This window comes from Monodon monoceros, unplaced genomic scaffold, assembly GCF_005190385.1.
Source record: "Monodon monoceros isolate NGI ecotype Baffin Bay Population unplaced genomic scaffold, NGI_Narwhal_1 Super_Scaffold_21, whole genome shotgun sequence".
Taxonomy (NCBI): domain Eukaryota; kingdom Metazoa; phylum Chordata; class Mammalia; order Artiodactyla; family Monodontidae; genus Monodon; species Monodon monoceros.
Window position 1 is genome coordinate 10,584,348 of NW_021703778.1, and position 27,086 is coordinate 10,611,433.

The 27,086-nt window shown below is 36.0% G+C and overlaps 1 protein-coding gene across 1 annotated transcript in view; it reads right to left on the reverse strand.

Moving 5' to 3' along the window:
* Window positions 1–27,086, reverse strand: part of GPR158 (G protein-coupled receptor 158) — a 319,600-nt gene that overhangs the window by 166,874 nt on the left and 125,640 nt on the right. The window contains exon 3 of the mRNA XM_029239163.1: window positions 1,148–1,250. Within this exon, the coding sequence (XP_029094996.1) occupies window positions 1,148–1,250 (103 nt within the window). The remainder of the gene's footprint in view (window positions 1–1,147; window positions 1,251–27,086) is intronic.

Consider the following 27,086-nt stretch of genomic DNA (forward strand, 5'->3'; position numbering starts at 1 on the left):
AATAAAGCAAGTCATATGAATTTTTTTGGTTTCCCACTGCATATAAAAGTCATGCTTACAGCATTCTGCAGTCTATTAAGCGTACAATATCACTATGTCTAAAAAACCAATATACAGACCTTAATTTAAAAATGCTTTATCCATAAAAAAGTGCTGATCATCATCAGACAACACAGGGTTGCCACAAACCTTCAATTTGTAAAAAAGCACAATATCTTTGATGCATAACAAAGCAAAGCACGATAAAATGAGGTATGCCTGTATATCTCCTGTATAATCACCTCCCCTTGAATGATGGTGGACCTGTAAGTATGACAAGATAGGCTTTCCTTTGATTAAGTGACATTACATGGCAAAGTGATGGGATAGTCATTCCCATGACTGATATAACGATTATATTATATAAGACTCCATCGGAACAGACCGGGGAGATTTTCTTGGTAGCCTTGAAAAGTAAGGGTCACATGAGTAGGCCTTGAGGAGACTTCTAGGAGCTGAGAGTAAGCCCAGGTTGGCAGCTAGCAATAAAATGGGGACCTCACACATACAGTTGAAAGGAACCTAACTCTGTCAATGACCTGAATGAACTTGAAAGAAATCCCTGAGCCTCAGATCAGATCACATCGCAGACGACCCCTTGATTTTGGCTCCGTGAGACCCTGTGCAGAGGAACCAGCTAACCCCTGACTGAAAAGCTAATCAGTTGAAACTGTGTGATAATACGATTGTGTTGCCTTAAGGTGTTAACTCTGTGGCACTTCTTCATGCAGCATAGAGACCTAACATATAAACAAATTGAAACATAAATAAAATAAGCAAACTAGCAAAATTAGCTTTAGGAATTTTCTGCAGCAACACCTCTCAGTAACTGAATCCCAACTGGTCTCACTGAGTAGCTACAGTATTTCCAGGCATTTAAAATGTATTGAAAACAAAAATACCTAAAATAACCCCCACATTTTTTGGTGGTACTCCAGAGGATTGGAGATGACAAACTAAAGCAAAAACTCCTTAAGTGATGAAAGAATGCCAAACCAGTGGGGATTTAATCATCTAACTCCAACAAGGTTAAAAGAAAATCTAAATAATTAATTATGATAGATATTATGTGTATTCACATATATGCACAGAAGCAAAGGGCACTTACTCTGAAAGCTGTTCACTGAGAAGGCTCGAGGATGATAGAATCCTGCTTTGCAAATGCACTGATAGGCTCCAAGCACGAATCCTAGGCCCTTAATCGGCATACACTATGAGAAAGAAAACACAGCAGTACCGTTGATCATAGTTTACTTCACAGTATAAAGACTCACAGATATCCATCATTGCAAATGGTAACAGAGATACATTTTCCAGAAATAAAATATCTCATTTTTGAACTTTATTTTAGGTTTGTTTGCCAACAGACATTTTTTTAAGTAGTTTTCTTTCTAAATATATGCCATTACAGCTGCAGTTGCCATCCATCTTTAACTCATTCAGTTGCCATAGGAAGTAATTATAGACAGTTCTTTTTAATGCCTCACATATCATCTTATTGCCTTAAGAGATATTTCTTAAGCCTATAAGAATATTTTAAAAAGTGATTCCATGCGAAATATTTCCACCAAAGCAAAGGTAGGTAGATAGATGGACAGACAGATACATAGAATTTAAGATGTGGAAATTGCCTTTAAGAATTAAATATTCATCAAATTTCATCCTCGGATTAAAAAATACAAATTGATGGAATAACAAAACAAGTAAACTTTAAAGTGTAATTTAGAAGAGGAAAAAAAGATAAATTAATGATCTGAAGTGCTCTTTACCTAAAATCTGTTTCATAGATAAATATTCTACATGTACATAAACATGAAGAAAAGTAATGATTGGCTTTCCAAATATATCACACCAATAGGCATGATGGACATCCCAAAAGCTTAATTTTGGCATCTTTCAAGAATATCACTGAACCCTAGCAAAATTCAGTTTAACATACTTCATTTCTTTTTTTTTTTAACATCTTTATTGGAGTATAATTGCTTTACAATGGTGTGTTAGTTTCTGCTTTATAACAAAGTGAATCAGCTATACATATACATATATCCCCATATCTCCTCCCTCTTGCGTCTCCCTCCCACTCTCCCTATCCCACCACTCTAGGTGGTCACAAAGCACCGAGCTGACCTCCCCGTGCTATGCGGCTGCTTCCCACTAGCTATCTGTTTTACATGTGGTAGTATTTATAAGTCCATGCCACTCTCTCACTTCGTTCCAGCTTACCCTTCCCCCTCCCCGTGTCCTCAAGTCCATTCTCTACGTCTGCATGTTTATTCCTGTCCTACTCCTAGGTTCTTCAGAACCTTTTTTTTTTTTAGATTCCATATATATATGTTAGCATACGGTATTTGCTTTTCTCTTTCTGACCTACTTCACTCCATATAACAGACTCGAGGTCCATCTACCTCACTACAAATAACTCAATTTCATTTCTTTTAATGGCTGAGTAATATTCCATTGTATACATGTGCCACATCTTCTTTATCCACTCATCTGTCAATGGACACTTAGGTTGTTTCCATGTCCTGGCTATTGTAAATACTGCTGCGATGAACACTGTGGTACATGACTCTTTTTGAATTATGGTTTTCTCAATTGACTCAAGTGCTGGGTCATATTGTAGTAATACTTTCAGTTTTTTAGGGAACCTCCATACTGTTCTCCATAGTGGCTGTATCAACTTACATTCTCACCAACAGTGCAACAGCGTTCCCTTTTCTCCACACCCTCTCCAGCATTTACTGTTTGTAGATTTTTTTTTTTTTTTTTTTGCGGTACGCGGGCCTTTCCCATTGTGGAGCACAGGCTCCGGATGCGCAGGCTCAGTGGCCATGGCTCACGGGCCCAGCCGCTCCGCGGCATGTGAGATCTTCCCGGACCGGGGCAAAAACCTGTGTCCCCTGCATCAGCAGGCGGACTCCCAACCACTGCGCCACCAGGGAAGCCCTTTATTTATTTATTTATTTAGTGGTACGCGGGCCTCTCACTGTTGTGGCCTCTCCCATTGCGGAGCACAGGCTCCGGACGCGCAGGCTCAGCGGCCATGGCTCACGGGCCCAGCCGCTCCGCGGAATGTGGGATCTTCCCGGACCGGGGCACGAACCCGTGTCCCCTGCACCGGCAGGCGGACTCTCAACCACTGCGCCAGGAGGGAAGCCCTGTTTGTAGATTTTTTGATGGTGGCCACTCTGACCGGTGTGAGTTGATACCTCACTGTAGTTTTGATTTGCATTTCTCTAATGATTAGTGATGTTGAGCACCCTTTCATGTGTTTATTGGCAATCTGTATATCTTCTCTGGAGAAATGTCTATTTAGGTCTTCTGCACATTTTTGGATTGGGTTTTTTGTTTTTTTGATATTGAGTTGTATGCGCTGCTTGTAAATTTTGGAGGTTAATCCTTTGTCAGTTGCTTCATTTGCAAATATTTTCTCCCATTCTGAGGGTTGTCTTTTGGTCTTATTTATGGTTTCCTTTGCTGTACAAAAGCTTTGAAGTTTCATTAGGTCCCATTTGTTTATTTTTGTTTTTATTTCCGTTTCTCTAGGAGGTGGGTCAAAAAGGATCTTGCTGTGATTTATGTCAGAGTGTTCTGCCTATGTTTTCCTCTAAGAGTTTTAGAGTGTCTGGCCTTACATTTAGGCCTTTAATCCATTTTGAGTTTATTTTTGTGTCTGTTGTTAGGGAGTGTTTGAATTTCATTCATTCTTTTACATGTAGCTGTCCAGTTTTCTCAGCACCACTTATTGAAGAGACTCTCTTTTCTCCACTGTATATTCTTGCCTCCTTTATCAAAGATATGTGTGTGGGTTTACCTCTGGGCTTTCTATCCTGTTCCATTGGTCTATATTTCTGTTTTTGTGCCAGTACCATACATACTTCATTTCTGCTACATTCAATTACATAAGGAAGAAATAACTTCCACTAAAATACAGTTTATCAGTAAAACAGGGTGTTTCAAGAATTTGATCAACACTGAAATTTATTTTTTGATAGCTCTCTACCAAGATCCCAACACTTTACCTTTTTGCCATTATAACCTATTAGAGGAGCTTAGAATTTAGTGAATCTGAAACTTACAAATAGTGACCCTCTGACAGAGGCCCTTGAGCGAAAATACTAAATTATCTAAATAATAATCCCTCAATCTAAGCTTTCATGATTAGTAATAAGATCAAAATTGCATATCATGAAAATTCCAGCAAACAATAAAGTATTTATATGTAAGGTAGCAAGAGCTAATACATGCTCTAAATTCATAGGTTATAGCAAGAAAATCTTTGAAAAAGAGCTTTCTAAAAGACCTTGAATATTTTATTTCATTAATACCCTTTTTTTTTTTCACCCAACACTCATATCTTGCAAATGAAAACACAGTTCTTGACCCAGAGCAAAATACAAGGACAGACAAGTACCAGTCAATTCAACTGGGTTGGCAAGTAGTTATGAAAGAACTATTGTGTGTGTAGAGAATTCCTCCAGGACTTAAATGAAATAACACATCCTACTTATAAAGGTCTAGTGATATAGTGGGTCAGGTCCTATTTCTGAATTGTATAAATAAAAAGGGAATTTTAACACTTACTTTGGAGAAGCACTAGTATTATAAGAGATCATATTGTTTGTGGTCAGTCAGGAAACATATGCCTGAATTCTGACTTACTAGTTATGTGAATTTGGGGCTATTCTCTTAACTTCGCTGAGACTTATTTTTCTTAACTTGTAAGAACAATCATTCAATTAGATTCAGGAATACTTTGAAGAAAGCAGAACTACCAAGATGTCCTAATAGCTGAAATACAGGGTATAAGAAGAAGAGAAGAATAAAGGATGACTCCCAGGATTTTGGCCTGAGCAACCTTAAGAATGGAGTTGCCATCAAGGATCTGGGAAAGGCTGCAGGTGGAGTTGATTTGGAGAAGAGAACACAAGTTCAGTTTTGCAAATGTTAAGTGTGAAGTGTCTATTTGAAATTTAATTCCTGATATCAAATAAGTAGTCTGGGGCTTCCCTGGTGGCGCAGTGGTTGAGAGTCCGCCTGCCGATGCAGGGGACACGGGTTCGTGCCCTGGTCCGGGAAGATCCCACATTCCGCGGAGCGGCTGGGCCCGTGAGCCATGGCCGCTGAGCCTGCGCATCCGGAGCCTGTGCTCCGCGACAGGAGAGGCCACAACAGTGAGAGGCCCGGGTACCGCAAAAAAAAAAGTAGTCTGATAAAGTAGTATGGAGTTTGGGAGAGATGTCTGGGCTCTATAATTTGGGATTCATTTGCATAAAGACGATAGACAAAGCCATGAGATCAGATAAGACTAGATCATTAAGGGAGTGCCTGTAGGCAGTGAAGTTAATAGATCCAAAGGGATGAGACTCAGGACACTCCAAGGCTAAAAGGTTAGGCAGAAGGAAGAAGCAAAGGACACTGAGAAGTGCAATTCAGTGAGGTACCATTATTTTATTAACTAGATTGTGACACTAAGTGCATAACATGGAATTTCTTGTGAGTTACATTTATTAAACATTCACCCAGCCAAGATATATCCAAGCAAACTAAGTCTTAGATACTAAGAATAGCAGTGCAGTTTAAATATTCTGCTTCACTGGAATTTGAAGGTTAATGCTATTCATTTAATCAGCACTAATTCCCTGGTAATATGACTCGGCACTACAACAGTGACTCAGTTGAGAATTTTAAATGTTTAAGGCAGATCTGAAAGTTTATTGGAATAAGAGTATCTCTTTAATATAAGCTAACTATAGAGCTGAAAGAAAATGAACTTTTTAAAAAATCTATTGATTAGATAAACATCAATAAATGTGGATTAGATAATTAGTTGATTAGATAAACATCACCAAATATAAAGTCCCCTGAACTTAAAAAACAAATGCTTCCTAATTTTATTATGGGAAACACTGCAATATGAATTATTAGTTACCTCAAACTCTTTGTTCATCTTAAATTATCTTATATCCTTAAAGAAAAATTTTAAAATGTTCAACCTGTTAAATTCAATAAAAGAATATCATCTGTTACAGTGGAGAAAAAAAAAAAGAATATCATTCCGCTACACACACTATGTGTGGAACCGAATGTGCTGTTGCTTACACACACTTGTCTTGGAGTGTAAAAGTGATCTTACCATACTTTCGTGTTCCATCCACCACCACCATTCTGTAGCTACTTCAATTTGGCCACCTCCCAGCCAAACTTATACATTTTCAAGATGAGGCAATTCGTGTACTAGTTTAGCTAATTTCTCTTTTAATCTCCATAAGTATGGTGACTACTCAACCTATGTTTACTGTAATTGGACTAACTGCTTTTTATATTTTTTTCTCCTTAGGGATTTAGAATATAAACATAGATCCTCACTAGATTCAGGAGAAAAAAAATCTTCAAAATTTTACCATAACATTAAGATGTTCATTTTAGATATTAAAGATCTTTATTTTATATACTCAAATCTAAATCTTTCTACTTTATCTTCATAGAAGTCCAAAAGGGTGGAAATGGAGAAAGCAGCACTTCTTCTTCCATAAGGGTAGCTCTTCCATGAGACCCTTTGATAAAAATTAAGCTCTTCATATTAAGAGTTAAGGCACCCTTCTGAGTGAGGTAGGTGCTCAAAAGATTGCATGCCTTCTTTGATGAACCTTACGAAGCCACCAGCAGAGACTTCCTAAGGAGAGATTTTGAGAGCCCACAATCAAAGGTAGGTCCCTAGGAGTAATCCAGATCCAAATGGGAAGAGATGTTGCTTAAGAGTTTAGAGAAAAATGGACAGATTGCTAGAAGTATACAACCGACCAAGTCTGGGTCATGAAGAAACAAAAATTATGTACAAACCTATAACTAGCAGGTAGACTGAATCAGTAATCTAAAACCTCCTAACAGAGAAAAGCCCAGGGCCAGATGGCCTCAATGGACAAACATTTAAAAAAGAATTAACATCAGTATTCCTCAAACTCTTCCAAAAATTGAGAGAGAACAGTTCCTAACTCATTTTATGAGCCCAGAATTACCCTGATATCAAAGCCACACAAAGATACTACAAGAAAAGAAAACTGCAGACCAATAATCCTGATTAACATTGTTGTGAAAATCTTCAACAAAATACTAGCAAACCATATTCAACATCACATTAAAAGGACTACGGAGCCTTCAGCAGCAAGGAGGTACTTGAGAACAAGAGCCGTGTGGATGAAAGGCTCTTGCTGCTGCAGCCAGGAGTCAGTGCTGTGCCTCTGAGGTGGGAGAGCCAACTTCAGGACACTGGTCCACAAGAGACCTCCCAGCTCCACATAATATCAAACGGTGAAAATCTCCCAGAGATCTCCATCTCAACACCAGCACCCAGCTTCACTCAACGACCAGCAAGCTACAGTGCTGGACACCCTATGCCAAACAACTAGCAAGACAGGAACATAACCCCACCCATTAGCAAGGAGGCTGCCTAAAATCATAATAAGTCCACAGACACCCCAAAACACACCACCAGACGTGGACCAGCCTACCAGAAAGACAAGATCCAGCCTCATCCACCAGAACACAGGCACTAGTCCCCTCCACCAGGAAGCCTACACAACCTACTGAACCAACTTTAGCCACTGGGGACAGACACCAAAAACAACGGGAACTACGAACCTGCAGCCTGCAAAAAGGAGATCCCAAACACAGTAAGATAAGCAAAATGAGAAGACAGAAAAACACACAGAAGATGAAGGAGCAAGATAAAAAGCCACCAGACCTAACAAAGGAAGAGGAAATAGGCAGTCTACCTGAAAAAGAATTCAGAATAATGATAGTAAAGATGATCCAAAATCTGGGAAATAGACAAAATGCAAGAAACATTTAACAAGGACCTAGAAGAACTAAAGATGAAACAAGCAACAATGAACAACACAATAAATGAAATTAAAAATACTCTAGAAGGGATCAATAGCAGAATAACTGAGGCAGAAGAACGGATAAGTGACCTGGAAGATAAGATAGTGGAAATAACTACTGCAGAGCAGATTAAAGAAAAAAGAAGAAAAAGAATTGAGGACAGTCTCAGAGACGTCTGGGACAACATTAAATGCACCAACATTAGAATTAAAGGGGTTCCAGAAGAAGAAGAGAAAAAGAAAGGGTCTGAGAAAATATTTGAAGAGATTATAGTTGAAAACTTCCCTAAAATGGGAAAGGAAATAGTTAATCAAGTCCAGGAAGCACAGAGAGTCCCATACAGGATAAATACAAGGAGAAACACGGCAAGACACATATTAATCTAACTGTCAAAAATTAAATACAAAGAGAACATATTAAAAGCAGCAAGGGAAAAATAACACACAAGGGAATCCCCATAAGGTTAACAGCTGACCTTTCAGCAGAAACTCTGCAAGCCAGAAGGGACTGGCAGGACATATATAAAGTGATGAAGGAGAAAAACCTACAACCAAGATTACTCTACCCAGCAAGGATCTCATTCAGATTTGATGGAGAAATTAAAACCTTTACAGACAAGCAAAAGCTGAGAGAGTTCACCACCACCAAACCAGCTTTAAAACAAATGCTAAAGGATCTTCTCTAGGCAAGAAACACAAAAGAAGGAAAAGACCTACAATAACACCCAAAACAATTAAGAAAATGGGAATAGGAACATACATATCGATAATTACCTTAAATTTAAATGCATTAAATGCTCCCACCAAAAGACACAGACTGGCTGAATGGATACAAAAACAAGACCCATATATATGCTGTCTACAAGAGACTCACTTCAGACCTAGAGACACATACAGACTGAAAGTGAGGGGATGGAAAAAGATATTCCATGAAAATAGAAAGCAAAAGAAAGCCAGAGTAGCAATTCTCATATCAGACAAAATAGACTTTAAAATAAAGACTATTAGAAGAGACAAAGAAGGACACTACATAATGATCAAGGGATCAATCCAAGAAGAAGATATAACAATTGTAAATATTTCTGCACCCAACATAGGCGCACCTCAATACATAACGCAAATACTAACAGCCATAAAAGGAAAAATTGACAGTAACACATTCATAGTAGGGGACTTTAACACCCCACTTTCACCAATGGACAGATCATCCAAAATGAAAATAAATAAAGAAACACAAGCTTTAAATGATACATTAAACAAGATGGACTTAATTGATATTTATAGGACATTCCATCCAAAAACAACAGAACACACATTTTTTCAAGTGCTCATGGAACATTCTCCAGGATAGATCATATCTTGGATCACAAATCAAGCCTTGGTAAATTTAAGAAAATTGAATCAAGTATCTTTTCCGACCACAACGCTATGAGACTAGATATCAATTACAGGAAAAGATCTGTAAAAAATACAAACACATGGAGGCTAAACAATACACTACTTAATAACGAAGTGATCACTGAAGAAATCAAAGAGGAAATCAAAAAATACCTAGAAACAAATGAAAATGGAGACATGATGACCCAAAACCTATGGGATGCTGCAAAAGCAGTTCTAAGAGGGAAGTTTATAGCAATACAATCGTACCTTAAGAAACAGGAAACATCTCGAATAAACAACCTAACCTTGCACCTAAAGCAATTAGAGAAAGAAGAACAAAAAAAACCCAAAGTTAGCAGAAGGAAAGAAATCATAAAGATGAGATGAGAAATAAATGAAAAAGAAATGAAGGAAACGATAGCAAAGATCAATAAAACTAAAAGCTGGTTCTTTGAGACGATAAACAAAATTGATAAACCATTAGCCAGCCTCATCAAGAAAAAACGGGAGAAGACTCAAATCAATAGAATTAGAAATGAAAAAGGAGAAGTAACAACTGACACTGCAGAAATACAAAAGATCATGAGAGATTACTACAAGCAACTATATGCCAATAAAATGGACAACCTGGAAGAAATGGACAAATTCTGAGAAAAGCACAACTTTCCGAGACTGAACCAGGAAGAAATAGAAAATATGAACAGACCAATCACAAGCACTGAAATTGAAACTGTGATTAAAAATCCTCCAACAAACAAAAGCCCAGGACCAGATGGCTTCACAGGCGAATTCTATCAAACATTTAGAGAAGAGCTAACACCTATTCTTCTCAAACTCTTCCAGAATATAGCAGAGGGAGGAACACTCCCAAACTCATTCTACGAGGCCACCATCACCCTGATACCAAAACCAGACAAGGATGTCACAAAGAAAGAAAACTACAGGCCAATATCACTGATGATCATAGATGCAAAAATCCTCAACAAAATACTAGCAAACAGAATTGAACAGCACATTAAGAGGATCATACACCATGATCAAGTGGGGTTTATTCCAGGAATGCAAGGATTCTTCAATATATGCAAATCAATCAATGTGATACACCATATTAACAAACTGAAGGAGAAAAACCATATGGGCATCTCAATAGATGCAGAGAAAGCTTTCGACAAAATTCAACACCCATTTATGATAAAAACCCTGCAGAAAGTAGGCATAGAGGGAACTTTCCTCAAAATAATAAAGGCCATATATGACAAACCCACAGCCAACATCATCCTCAATGGTGAAAAACTGAAACGATTTGCACTAAGATCAGGAACAAGACAAGGTTGCCCATTCTCACCACTCTTATTCAACATAGTTTTGGAAGTTTTAGCCACAGCAATCAGAGAAGAAAAGGAAATAAAAGGAATCCAAATCGGAAAAGAAGAAGTAAAGCTGTCACTGTTTGCAGATGACATGATACTATACTTAGAGAATCCTAAAGATCCTACCAGAAAACTACTAGAGCTAATCAATGAATTTGGTAAAGTAGCAGGATACAAAATTAATGCACAGAAATCTCTGGCATTCCTATACACTAATGATGAAAAATCTGAAAGTGAAATCAAGAAAACACTCCCATTTACCACTGCAACAAAAAGAATAAAATATCGAGGAATAAACCTACCTAAGGAGACAAAAGACCTGTATGAAGAAAATTATAAGACACTGATGAAAGAAATTAAAGATGATACAAAGAGATGGAGAGATATACCATGTTCTTGGATTGGAAGAATCAACATTGTGAAAATGACTCTACTACCCAAGGCAATCTACAGATTCAATGCAATCCCTATCAAACTACCACTGGCATTTTTCACAGAACTAGAACAAAAAATTTCACAATTTGTATGGAAACACAAAAGACCCCGAATAGCCAAAGCAATCTTGAGAACGAAAAATGGAGCAGGAGGAATCAGGCTCCCTGACTTCAGACTATACCACAAAGCTACAGTAATCAAGACAGTATGGTACTGGCACAAAAACAGAAAGATAGATCAATGGAACAGGATAGAAAGCCCAGAGATAAGCCCACGCACATATGGTCACCTTATCTTTGATATAGGAGGTAGGAGTGTACAGTGGAGAAAGGACAGCCTCTTCAATAAGTGGTGCTGAGAAAACTGGACAGGTACATGTAAAAGTATGAGATTAGATCACTCCCTAACACCATACACAAAAATAAGCTCAAAATGGATTAAAGACCCAAATGTAAGGCCAGACACTATCAAACTGTTAGAGGAAAACATAGGCAGAACACTCTATGACATAAATCACAGCAAGATCCTAGAGAAACGGAAATAAAAACAAAAATAAACAAATGGGACCTAATGAAACTTCAAAGCTTCTGTACAGCAAAGGAAACCATAAACAAGACCAAAAGACAACCCTCAGAATGGTAGGAAATATTTGCAAATGAAGCAACTGACAAAGGATTAATCTCAAAAATTTACAAGCAGCTCGTGCAGCTCAATAACAAAAAAACAAACATCCCAATCCAAAAATGGGCATAATACCTAAATAGACATTTCTCCAAAGATATACAGACTGCCAACAAACACATGAAAGAATGCTCAACATCATTAATCATTAGAGAAATGCAAATCAAAACTACAATGAGATATCATCTCACACCAGTCAGAATGGCCATCATCAAAAAATCTAGAAACAATAAATGCTGGAGAGGGTGTGGAGAAAAGGGAACACTCTCGCACTGCTGGTGGAATGTGAATTGGTACAGCCACTATGGAGAACACTATGGAGATTCCTTAAAAATCTAAAAATAGAACTACCATATGACCCAGCAATCCCACTACTGGGCATATATACCCTGAGAAAACCATAATTCAAAAAGAATCATGTACCAAAATGTTTATTGCAGCTCTATTTACAATATCCAGGCGATGGAAACAACCTAAGTGTCCATCATCAGATGAATGGATAAAGAAAATGTGGCACATGTATACAATGGAATATTACTCAGCCATAAAAAGCAACGAAATTGAGCTATTTGTAATGAGGTGGATGGACCTAGAGTCTGTCATACAGTGTGAAGTAAGTCAGAGAGAGAAAGACAAATACCGTATGCTAACACATATATATGGAATTTAAGAAAAAAAAAATGTCATGAAGAGCCTAGGGGTAAGACAGGAATAAAGACACAGACCTACTAGAGAATAGACTTGAGGATATGGGGAGGAGAAAGGGTAAGCTGTGACAAAGCGAGAGAGTGGCATGGACATATATACACTACCAAACGTAAAACAGATGGCTAGTGGGAAGCAGCCGCATAGCACAGGGAGATCAGCTCGGTGCTTTGTGATCACCTAGAGGGGTGCGATAGGGAGGGTGGGAAGGAAGGAGATGCAAGAGGGGAGAGATATGGGAACATATGTATATGTGTAACTGATTCGCTTTGTTATAAAGTAGAAAGTAACACACCATTGTAAAGCAATTATACCCCAATGAAGACGTTAAAAAAAAAAAAAACGTTAATTATCCTAACATCCAGTGACTTCTCCACAACTATCAGCTGTTTATTAAAACAAAAGGAAAACACTGAAACAGAGGAAATCTAAAAGGCCCCCAGGCAGTGATAGGGTACACATCGCCCACATATTTCTCAAACAATCTTCCAGGAAAACAAGAACTCATGAATAACAAATAGTGCAGTATTTCACCAGGAGCAAAAGAACTACATTTTGTCTCTATTATTCATTAGCTGCCAGATAACATGGTTTAAAAAGCTTGATGGACTGGAGCAGGGTTGGGGGTGGAAGGATGTTTTCTTTTATGATATAGTTAAAATGAAAAAAGAAACTGTTTTCTATTATTAATTTTTGAAACGTTCTTGTTATATTCAGTGGAGCCCTCTCTCACAACACAGGGCTAAGGGTGCCAAAGCAGCATCGGAGCAGACACATTACAAGTACTGACACAGAGCAAGATGCTTTGCGTGAGGTTGGAACTGACTCAGGAAAACGTTAGGATTGTATCTCATTGAGTGAGCAAGCCATTTTTCTAGACCTTCTTACAGAAAAAAGTCCCAAACGCTCGATAAAGATAAGTTCTTAATATGCTCAACACTTTTAAAAAAATAAAATAATGTCCCCCACTAAACCACAAATTCACTACGTTCTACCTTTGACACCCTGCGCTTCCTGTGGTCACAGATCATAAGCAATGGGAACTTTCTTCTCATTGTGACTTAATTTAGCTCTTGCTTACTGAGCCCCATTGTGTGCTCTTTGCTACAGCAACAAAGAGGAACAAAATCATGGTCTAGCTCTCAAAGAGCTTGCCACCCACAGGTAGAAAAGTAAAATCAAAGTTGTTGTATGGTGCTCTACCATGTTGACAGCTAAAGGGCTTCACATATATTTGTTTTTGAGTAGTCCATCTTTACACATTTTTCTGGCATCAACTGTTTGTTAAAATACAAATTGCTGTACTAAGAACAGAAATCAATGAAAGAATATATAATATGATTTCAACTTTATAAAATTCAAAAACATGTAAAATTTTTATAAAGTACTATTTAAGCATATATACATACATGAAACGATAAAGAATCGAAGTGATAACATAAATTTCAGGATAATGGTTATCTTTTGGGGAGGGGCAGATGGTTATAGGATGACAGAGGAGAATACAGGGGCTTCTTAGGTAATGGTTACAATCTATTACTGAAATGAGGGAAGGAAGGAACTGACTTTAGTTTCTGGCTGTGATACATTACTTTATAGCAGGATGAAGTTTTCACCAAAAACAATTAGAATATCTGGATAAAATGGAAGGAAGGAAGAAAGAAACAAATGAAGGAACCAACAAATGACTGAACTCACCTACTTACCTATGAGGAGGCGTCAGAAAGCTGCCAATGGAGCCAAAATTGAGAAGCCAAGATCACAGAAAGAAGAAAAATGCACAGACATACTATATTCTTTATTTATGTATCAAACTGAGTATTTGATGATATGAGGCATTGGGGAAAGAGTGAGAATCCAGACAAATGGAAACTGGTAAGAAGTAGAGAAGCCAGCAAAATTTTGGTCATCTTACAGTCCAGAGGAGAAAAAAAATCAATTTGAGCACTTCAAAAATACTCAAGCCTTAAGGACAAAATCTCAGACAGAATGAAATAACAAAGAAATAAGACTGAGACTCAAAATTTGTTGTTGCATTCTTAAGCTGTCTGCGGTGAAAATCAAAGACGCAAAGCAGATGCTAAAGAGCAACAGGGTTGAGTTTTGGGTAGTATCGCAATGTTAAATTACTAAATTGGAGTTCAGGAATTTCCGAGGATGAAGGGCCCTAGTAAACATCTCAGTGAGCTCCCCATAGTGCTATATCCTAGAAGTAAGAGTAAATAAGGAGCAGTTTGAGACTTTCATAGACTTCTGTCCAGCTGTGGGACAGATCAAGTACTGGTTAGATTAAGACGATCTGTCTCTATCTAGTTACTTATCAGAGACAGGGTAAAACCTCTCTGGAAGAAGGTAATGCATCCAGAACCACTGCAACAAAACTACGTGTGGCATTCACTCTTAAATTAACAAACATTAAGAAATAAACAGACAGTATAAACAGATCGACAAATGACCAGATACTCAAGCTACTGATAGATTTTTAAATAACTATAATCAACATGTGCAAGAAAGCGGAGGACAACTTTTAGAAAAATTGGAATCTAATTTTTAAAAAAACAATAAAATATTCTGGAATATTCCAGAACTAACAAAACCAAGACAGGATACCAGAGAAGACAGGGTAAGTCAAAGAGAAGACAGATGAGCAAAAAACGTCCAGTCTGAAGCTTGAAAACTAAACTGAAGAGAAATATACAAAAGAACACAAAGGACATAACGAATCATAGAAAAGGGATCTAATATACTTGTACTAAGAGTCACATAAAGGGAGAGGACAGAAGCAATATCAGATAAAATATATCTCGTTATACACCCCAAAATGGATAAATACACATCATAGTCTAACTAGAAAGCCAAACACACACAAAAATCTTAAAATAGCCAAAGGGAAAAAAAAGATCATATTTACAAATAAGTAGCAACAAGTTTGACAACTGTCTTCAAAACAGAAATAAAAGAAACCAGAAAATAATGGAATGACATCATTAAAGTGCTAAAAGAAGGGAAAACCCTAGAATTGTTTCCCAAGAGAAAATATCCCTTCAAATGTGAAATACATAAAGGTATTTCAAGTCAAACAAAACCTGAAAAAAAAAATACCTTATCACCAGACCTATGACAAAAGAAAGGCTAAAGGAATTTTCAAGCAAAAGGAAAATTATGCCAGACAGAAGCACAAAAATGCAGGACAGAATGAACAGCAATGTAAGTAAATATGTGGGTAAATCTAAAATAGATAGTACAAGGTACTAATAGTAATAATAATGTCTCATGAGCTTTAAGATATATATTGAATTAAATAAAATGCAAGGCAAAAGGCAGGGGGAAGGGTAAATGCAGGTAAAAGGTGCTGATACCCTATTTCGTCTGGGAAAGGTAAAAGGAATAACACATTTGTTTGTAATGAGCTAAGGATATATGTTGTAATCCATAGAATAACTACTAAAAGTATAGAAAAATAGTTTGTAACAGGCAAAGAAAAAAGTGCAATACTAATAAAAAGAAATAATAGATTAATGCCAACTAAGGCAAGAAAAGAGACAGAAAGGAATATAATGGGACACACAGAAAAAGATATTAAGATAATATATGTGAATAAAATTAACAAGGAAGGGAAGAAGGAAAACAGAAAGGCAGCTGTCTGATTTCTAACAGTGATTTCTTTAAAATTTGCAAACATTGTTAGGTGGTTTTTCCAGTGATGATTAGAAAGCAATTACATTTGTATAGTAAGGCCATTAAATTAATATGATGTATGTTTACAGTTTTATAAAAGAACGACAGCAGGAAAAACTAATGTTTTTTATCAGGATGTTACCTTTGAAATGGGGTGGATAAAGATTGGAAGAGAGCAAAAATGGACTTTTTTGCTGGTAATATTCTCCTTTCCCACCTGAGTGCTTGTTAAACAAGTATGGTCATTTTGTGCACTATTTTGTATGTATTTTGCACACCAATCAAAGTTTTAAAAAATAATCAAGTAGCACTATGAGAAACCACTTTACAATGACTAGGGTGGCTAAAATTAAAAAGGTAAACAATAACAAGTGTTGGTGAGGATGCAGAGAAATTGAGCCCTCGTACACTGCTGGAGGGATTATAAACAGTACAGTCACCTTGGAAAACAGTTTATCAGTTCCTTAGTTCTCATATGACCTAGCAATTCCACTCCTGGGTTTATACCCAAGAGAATTAAAACACAGACCCACACAGAACTGGCATAGAAAAGTTCACAGCAGCTTTATTCATAATAGCCAAAAAATGGGCACAACGCAAATTTCCATTAGCTAGTAAATGGATAAATAAAATGTGGTCTATTCATATAACAAATTATTATTCAGCAATAAAAAGGAATGAAGTACTGATACATGCTACAACATGAATGAATTTTGGAAAAAGTATGTTAAGTTAAAGAAGCTAGTCACAAGAGAGCACATATTATATGATTCATTTATATGAAATGTTCAAAATGGGCAAATCCATAGAGACAGAAAGTTGAACAGTGGTTGCCAAGTGTTGGGGAGAGGTACAAAGGAGTACAAGGTTTCTTTTTGGGGTGACAAAGAGCCTCTGAAAGTAGACAATTTTTATGGTTGCACTACTCTGAATATAATAAGAACCACTGAATTGTACACTTTAGGGAGTGAATTTTATAGTATGTGAATTATAGTAAAAAGAGAAGACATTTCCTTGAAAACTGAGAAAATGCAGGCTATAGAAACAAATGTAGATGGGATGCAGATAAAGGAGCTATAAAACTCAAACATTTTTGGCAATGCTTTGTCTTAGTCATCTTGGGCTGCTATATATGCCATAACGCCTTAAACACAGATATTTCTCACAGTCTGGAAGCTGGGGAGTCCAAGATCAAGGTGCTGACAGATTCAGTTCCAAGGGAAAGTCCTTTTCCTGGCTTGCAGATGGCCACCTTCCTACTGTGTCCTCATATGGTGGAGAGAGAGGGAGAGCCCTGGTCCTTCTTCCTCTTCTTGGAAGGACACTAATCCTATTCCAGGGCACTACCCTCATGACCTCATCTAAACCTAATTAACTCCTAAAGGCCCTACCTACAAATGCCATATTTCAGGTTAGGACTTCAACATATGAACTTTGGGGGGGACACAAACATCCAGTTCGTAATACACTTAATGTGTACAAGAATACAGAAGGGAAGATTGATAATGTTGGCAGAGACTGGCAAAGAAGCAAAAGTACCATTTTAAAAGATAACGGCTGGAAATTTTCCAAAAAAAATTAAGTTCACATTCCAGATGCACTACAAACCCTAAATTGGATTAATACAAGGAAAATAACACCTAGCTATATCAAATGCAAAGATAATCCTTAAAGCTGGCTTCATATATAACTAAAATATATATTCTATATAATCTGAATATATTCAATATTGTATTATTAGATATTTATTATTATACTATTAAAATAAAGTGATAATGGCTTGTCTAATAAAAGTGCAACAGAAAATAACTGCTAATCTAGAGTTTATTTACAATTAAAATACCCTTCAAAATTAAAAAGTGAAATAAAGATATTTTCAGAAAACCAAAACCTGAAATAATTTTTCAGCTGCAAACCAACACTACATAAAATACTAGGGAGTGTTTATTAGACAGAAAGAAAACGATCTCAAATGAAAGAATGAAGATGCAGAAAGCAATCAAAAGCCATGGAAAGGGTAAAATCTGGGTTCATCTAAATTAATATTTACTATTTAAATCACTGATGTAATTATGTATGTATTATTAGGGACATCCCTAACAGAAGCCTAAGAGAATGTAAGATACAAAGTTGATAGTAGTGATGAGAAATGACAGAAAAGACAGAAGAGGGAAGGCAACTAGAAATGATAAAAAAGTTCAAAACCCAAATATAAAAGAACTCATACATCAATAAGAAAAAAATAAACATTCCAATTTAAAAATGAGCAAAAGTTTGAATAGAGTGTCACAATGGTTAATAAACCTATAAAAAATTTCCAACTTCATTAGTCATCAAAGAAAAACAAATTTAAGATAACCAATACATATCTACTAAAATGGCTAAAACTTTTAACAACTGACAATTTAAGTGTTAGTGAGGATATGAAATAAGTAGAACCCTCATATAGTGCTGACAGACATATAAAGACATACAATCTCTTTGTAAATGAATCTGGCATTATCTACTAAATCTGAAGATAACATATCCTATTATCTAGCTATTTCAATCCTAGATGTATATGCAACTGAAAGATATGCAAACATGCTCTAATAGACAAGCAAAAACAGCTGCACTGTTTGCAATAATCCCAAACTGTTAAGAAGCCAGATGTTCATCTAAAGTAGAATGGAGAAATAAATTGCATTTATCTAATATTATTTGTATAATAGAATACTATACAGCAAGGAAAATAAACCAATGCTATATACAACAACATGGATGAATTTCTCAATATCTCAAACAATGTTGAACAAAATAAGTCATATGTGCTGTATTATTCTATTTACATAATGTTTAAAACAGGATATTGCAATATGTAGTGTTAGAAATCAGGGTATTTTTTAGTTTGGGGGAATAGTGGGGAGGAGGTGATGAGTAGGGGCACAAGAAAGCCTTCTAGTGTACTGGTGATGTTTTTTCTCTTGACCTGAGTGGCACTTATGTAAGTGCGTTCCTTTTGTGACGATTCATTGTGCTGTATACCTATGATTCTATATTTTTATGCAATGTTTTTCATTTCAATAAAAATTATAGAATTAATGTTATGCCACACTTCTGCCTCTCATGCCTCCAGTTTTTATTTCCTTTCTCTTTCACCTATCATATAAATTCTATTTTTTTGTATTCTGATTTATTTGAAACAATCAGAACATTTTATCCATTCCATTTTTGCTGACAGAGAAGGAATCTAAGTACTGATACTGAAGGAGGAAGCCTCTGGAAATTAAAAGTAATTATACAAAAAATTATGTAAAATTCAGAATGTGTTTGCATGCACTCAGTTCTTGGCTGCCTCTCAAGTATTTAGAATCTGAATGTACATTTGCATTTCCCCAGTGAAATTTTAGAGGGTTTTTCAATAGTAATTAGCAAATCAGCTAAAGAATAAAGGGCATAGAGCTAAACCAAAAGCCAGGAACTATACTGCTTATTAAATGCTAAATCAAAACTAAATGTTATATTCTCAAATGGCACTGAGCTTTTCTTTTATTATGGAGAAAAATAAAATATTATTTATCACTCACAAAGAAAATCATTTTAATTGGTATAATTGCTATCATTCTCGGCTGAAAAACATGCAAGATTTTTTAAACAATTTATCTTATTCTAGAAAAAAATTCAAGATGCATAAATGCCCTTAGTTCATCACTGAACCACAAAAAAAGTTTTTTAAAAAATAGGACAGGGCTTCCCTGGTGGCACAGTGGTTGAGGGTCCGCCTGCCAATGCAGAGGACACGGGTTTGTGCCCCAGTCTGGGAGGATCCCACATGCCACAGAGCGGCTGGGCCCGTGAGCCATGGCCGCCGAGCCTGCGCTCCGCAACGGGAGAGGCCACAACAGTGAGAAACCCGCGTACCGCAAAAAAAAAAAAAAAAGGACAAATTTTAAGTAAATATTTAACGTTAAAAAATGTTTCCAAGTACTAATATTCATTTTTATATAAACAGTAAAAATATTGGTTATAAACTTTCTTTACTTTATCATCAAAACAGGCCTCTCTAAATAACCTCTATGGCACAACATTCAAAGCCCTGCACACACTCTTTCAAGTCACAGAACTTTAGTATACTTTGCCTTACCTGAGACTCTCAACCTAGTCTGACCAACAAAAAAATTTGGATGGAAATATAAAATAGCTATTTAATTTTAGCATTCCTGATATCTATGAGTGGGAATGTCAACTAAAATTGACATGTACCCTAGACTTTAAGAAGATAGACTTTTTAAAACAGAAGGAAAATTTCTCCAATGAAACACAAAGTTCAGAAAAGAAACATATCCAAGAACACTGAGGAGTTCACAGGAGTAATAAGCATTAGCACTAAGTTTAAAAAATTTAAAGTACCTTCATTTTCTTTTTGAGAATGTCTGCAATGGCCAATAAGGGACATATAGGTACAAGGCATATATACGGACTCACCAAAGTATTTTCCATGATTTTATTTGAAGTTGCTAAAACTCATGGAGAAATGGATAAAAGATTCGAAGACATTATTGAATCATCATAAAAAGGGCTCTGATTAATAGAGGGAAATTTGTGGTAGTGAATTCCAAGGCCCCTACTCTTGGCACTCTTTTCTTCCATGTGTTTAATGACAGTTTGAATGAAGCATTGAGTGGATGATATTAAAGAATTAGTGGTCAAGAACACAGACTTTGGAGTGAGACACACTTTAGTTCAAGTCCCAGATTAACTACTCAATAGCAATGGAACGTTGGGCAAATTACTGTCTCCTGAAATCCTATCTTCCTTACCTGTAAAATGAGAATAATACTACTTCTTACATCATAGAGTTATTTTATTTTACAAATGCTTGTATGGTATTTATTATATGCTAGTCATTATTTTTAAAACACTTTACATATATTAATTCATTTAATCCTCATAGCAACCCAGTGGGCTAGATGTGACTGATTATCAGCATCCCAACTTTATAGATGAGGAGACTGAGGTAAAGAGGTTAAGTAACTTGTCTGAGATCACACATCTAACAACTGACAGGGTGGAGTTCATATTAGGTAAATAGAATGCCCAGTCATACTCATTAAATGCTAGCACTCATCATAATCATCATCATTGGAATGACACTGAATATACAAGATGATAAAAGCAGAAACTGAAAGGACAATAGGTTAATTAGAACAAAATAAGATTTAATATAAGAATATAGGGTCATGTGACTAAATTCACAAAAATCAGCCACATAAGTTGCCAAATTATGATATGACTGCCCCTCAAAGACCAAAACAACAGTTGACTGCATTAAAGGTAATAAAGTAATATAGAATAAACAATCATTCACAGATAGATTATTAATTTCAATATTTAGAACTTCAGTTTTAAGAGACTATAGTCCAACTGAAGAGATCTAAAAAGGAATGATTCCCTTCCTCCAAAATACCTATGATTCAACTATCTGTGGTATACCAGAGGCACACTTTAGGTTCAAACACAAATAGGTTGAAAGTAAAAAGACAGAAAAAGACATACCATGAAATCAGTAAGAAAAGAGAACTGGTGTGGCCGTACTAATGTCAAATACCATACAATTTAAAACAAAAGTTGGTACTACAGACAAGGAAGGACAAAATTTTTAAGGATGAAAAGGTCAATCTATCAAGAAGATATAACAATTGTCAACATGTATGTACCTAAAAACAGAGCACTAAAATACATGAAACAAAAACTGACAAAATTGAAAGGAGAAATAGAAAATTCAACAATAGTAGGACACTTCAATTCCCCACTTTCAATAAAGAATAGAATAACTAGGTAGATGATCAATAGGGAAGTAAAGGACTTGAACCACATTATAAATCAACCAGATTTAACAGACATCTATCTAAAAAACACTCAATCCCACAAGAGCAGAATATACATTCTTTTCAAGTACACATGGAACATTGTCCAGGATAACCAGGATAGACCAAAAACAAGTTTCAATAAATTTAAAAGGATTTATATTACACCAAATGTTCTCTGACCAAAATGGAATGAAATAAAAAATCAGTAACATAAGAAAATTTGGAAATTCACAAATATGTGGAAATAAACAACACAGTTGACCAATGAGTCAAAGAAAGTATCATAGATAGACACTTTGAGATGAATAAAAATGAAAACACAGCACACCAAGATAAGTGGATATACCTAGGGCAGTGTATTAAAAGGGAAATTTATAGCTGTAAATGCCCATCTTAAAAATGAAGATTTCAAGTTAACCTAGACTTCTAACTTAAGAAACTAGAAAAGAAGAAGAAATTAAATATAAAACAGAAGGGATGAAAAAAATATCAGACTGGAAATAAATAAAACAAAAATATTTTTAATTTTAAAAAAATCAACAAAACTAAAAAGTTGGTTCTTTGAAAAGATCAAAGATCAACCAAGTTGACAAATCATTAGCTAGACTGACCAAGACAAAGGAATGAGAAGACTTAAACTAGACAAGCTGCTCCCAAAATTCATAGGGAAATGCAAGGGACTCAGAATAGCCAAAACAATCTTGAAAAAGGAAGAACAAAGCTGAAAGACCCACACTACCTGATTTCAAACTTACTACAAAGCTAAAGAAATCAAGATGGTGTGGTACTGACATATAGACAGACATATAGATCAATGGAATAGAACTGAAGAGTCAAAAAGTAAAGCATTACATTTATGGTCAACTGAATTTTGATTAGGGTGCCAATATAATTCAGTGGGGGAAAGAATGGTCTTTTCAATAAATTGCACTGTGATAACTGGATATTTACATGAAAAAGAATGAAGTTACATTCCTACCTCACACCATATACAAAAAGTAACCCCAAATGAACCAAAGACTTAAATGTAATAGCTAAAACTATAAAAATCTTAAAGAAAGTATAGAGATAAATCTTCATGACCTTGGATTTGGAACCCTATCTTTAGATACGACACCAAAAGGATGAAAAACAAAAGAAGAAAACAAATGGGCCTTCATCAAATTTTGTGCTTCCAAAAATACTATCAAGAAAGTGAAAAAAACAACTCACAGAATGGTATAAAATATTTGAAAATCATATATCAGATAAGGGAACTGATTCTAGTATATATAAGAACTGTAACAACTCAACAATAAAAGAAAATAAAAGTCTGGGGGTTCCTCAATAAATTAAAAATAGAGTTACCATATGATCCAGCAATTCCACTATTAGGTATATACCCAAGAGAATTGAAAACATATGTTCACACAAAAACTTGTACTCAAATGTTCATAGCAGCATTCTTCATAATGGTCCAAAGGTGAAAATAAGCCAAATGTCCACCATCTGATGAATGGATAAACAAAATGGGACATATCTATGCAGTGGAATATTATTCAGCCATAAAAAGTAATGAAACACTGATACTTGCTACAACATGGACAACTTCTAAATCAATGAAGCCAAACATAAAAGGCCATATATTGTATGACTCCATTTATATGAAATATCCAGAAAAAGCAAATCCACAGAAACAAAGTAGATTAGTAGTTCCAAAGGGTAGGGATGGGGGGAATGATAAGTGACTGCTAGCTAATGGGTATGACCTTTCCATCTGGAGTGATAAAAAGGCTCCAGAGGGCTTCCCTGGTGGCGCAGTGGTTGGGAGTCCGCCTGCCGATGCAGGGGACATGGGTTCGTGCCCCGGTCCGGGAGGATCCCACATGCTGCGGAGTGGCTAGGCCCGTGAGCCATGGCCACTGAGCCTGCACGTCCTGAGCCTGTGCTCCGCAACGGGAGAGGCCACGACAGTGAGAGGCCCGTGTAACGCAAAAAAAAATGCTCCAGAAATAGCCAGTACTGATGGTTTAACAACTCTGTGAATATATTAAAAACCACTGGATTGTACATTTTAAGAAAATAAAAAAATAAACTTTAAAGAAAAAAATAAAGAATGACCATAAGTTAAATCTGGAGAAACCAGAAATATTTAAGCCAGAGAAAAGTAAAGACTCAAGGAAGGCATGAACACTACCTAAAAAGTCTTTAAAATAAGACAGAGCAGAAACTAACACACCATTGTAAAGCAATTATACTCCAATAAAGATGTTAAAAAAAAGAGACAGAGCTATCAATATTAGTATCTATATTGTGCAGATATATTAATATATCTTCTAATCATCTCTAAGAGTGTTATGTAAATGAGCTAATGACGGCTCCTGGGTATTGTTCCTATGTTACACTTCTTCACAGCAGGTTCAACCATTAGCTCAAAGCCCACCAGAGCCAAACTCAAAATTATTATACACCCAATCACTTTAAATACTGCCTCAATAAGCATATTTTTAGCCATTTAGAGCCTACCTGCTTTGCACACTGCAAAACTTCATTCCAACACCTGCTAGCCATAGTTAAGACACACGCAGGCCCTATAAAAGATCCCAAGCCTCTGCTGCCCTTCAGAGCTCTCTGACCCACAGACTCCCCATCTTGCAACTGAGCGACATAGCATCACCTGGACAATAAGGCCTCTCTCCATTTCCCCACTCTCCCAGGAGTTCTCTTGACTTCTTTCCCTTCTGAGAGGGGACCCTGCCCCACTGACTCTGGAACATCTGCCACCTGGGACTTGCCCTCTCATGCAACTGAGCCACCCAAATAAAGCCATTCTGTGCTCCTGCCACCTCATGGCCATGTTTTTTCTTTGATCTGTCCCCAAATTCTTCAACTCACCACAAAGGGGTTACTTCGTTTGATTGAAACCATATGTTGGTTCAATATAAATGAAAATCTAATAGTAAAAGATGGTCTAATACAAATATGTGATGAGTTCTCTGTCCCTTACAAACATCCACATTTTGAAGGGCAAGACTCTCTGAAAAAGAAACAGAAACTAGATAAATGGTTTGGACTAGAAGAATGCTGGTATAGCCTCAACCTAATTTTCAAAATGTAGAAAATAATCCAAGACCCAAACTATTTTACCAGTTTGGATTGGTTATTTCCCTAGTATACCCAAATAATTCAATTTAACTGTAGTCAACAATTTGTTTGCCTATTGGGAGATGAGGAAGATCTGATATCTGAAAAATGACAATGATTTCCTGATTTTCATCCCCAAAATAATGTATAATTGACCAATTTTTATTGCAAGTTGCTATAAATAATGCTAAACTTCATGAAGAAAATGTATTGGTGATTTCTAACAATATGTTAACACAAAATTGGTATTGTTCCAGTGATAAAAGGTAAGAACTACATTTGGTAAGAGTAAATAAGTACTGTGAACCTACTAAATAAACAAATGATCAGCCACAAATGTTAGTTAATTACATCAATTCTTTCGTGAATAAGAAAATTTATATTTAGGTTTAGGAACAGGAAGCGAAGATGATCATGATTATCACTTTTTAATAAAATAATTAAGTACTCACTATATATTTTAACGTGAGGATAACAAGATGAATAAAATAGTTATTTACATGAAAACATATTCCTAGTTTCCTAGACAGAACCTAAGTCACCATGGTAATTGAAGCAAGATATTCAAGGATTTCACAAATGAAAGCACTTCATTATTGAATTAAAAATCTGTGTTTTAGACCTGAAAAGATTTACTTGACATTGGTAAATCACCACTTCAACACTTTTGAGCCTTCCTGCAGAAGACAATTCTGTGATTCAGTAGTGAGGGGAAGATCCTCTTCCAATCCCACGATAAGACACAGCAAGCATAATGTGTCCAGGGAGGCAGACATTCAAAGCTCTGAATTCTGTTTCATTTTGAGGCTACGGTCCCAACTTTTATTATAAAAAAATCAGTAATGGGAACCTAGTGATTTAAAACAGAAGACTTGGCCTCAGTTTTACACTAGGTTCAACAGCTCTAATTAGGCTAAACCCACCTTAGAAAAGTGAGGTGTAGGAAATAATCCTTGTAAAGCACTTTTTAAGTAGCAAGTGCTACAAAAGTGTTAAATAATAAGCTTAAGTACTACAAAAATTAACTGTTAAATAAAAAATTGGATTTTCTTGAAGAACAAAGTAATCAACGGCAGAAATCTATTTCCCCTAAACTGGAGATAGTTGTAGTCATTTCTGCTCTTGCAGAATTTTAACAAGGTTGTTAAAGTGAAGATGTAATAGGTATTGTCACAGCAATACTGTAATAGGACAGGAAGAAATACAAGCAAAGCTGCAGAGTATTAGTTTAGAAACGACTACCTAGATTTCTTTCTAGCACTGTATATGTCATCTGGTTTATATTTTTATCTATTTCTTTGAGCATATATTTAATTCTCTTATATTCTTACAGTGGCCATGTTCAATACTAAGAAACTTCAGAAAGAATCAGGAATGTAATATACAAAGTAGCCGTTCAACGCATATTCTGCTTCCTTAGATATCTAAGACATGAGTCAGATACATCAGATACCAATAAAAAAAATTCGATGGCTTGTAACACACTGTGAAATTATCTCATTAGTCAGCTTTATCCTTTTAGAAATGAAAGAGATCTCTAGAACTGGGACAAGCATCTCTTTAATGGTGGGAAGGATTATAAGGATATAAAATTTGAGCCTTTGATATTCAGGTAGGTTCTGAGGGTTGGAAAGGCAGAAGCAACCAATCAGCAAAGCCATATTTGCCTTTTATTCTTAATACTATAGACTTATTAAAATTATATTAACATAAACATATTAAAAAGCTTATATACTTTAAAGGTTCTAGAAATTGAGATACCATATTAAAGCAAAAATGAATGCCAAGAAATATCCTAGAATTTTGCATGAATTTCTTTGTCTGCTTAATTTTAATTTCTACCTCAAAAATTCACTTTTTTATCAGACTTAATTCAAGGACTTCCCTACACAGTTGTAGGACACTGCTGCGCTCACTGTGAAGATGGCAGTGTTAGTTCTTCA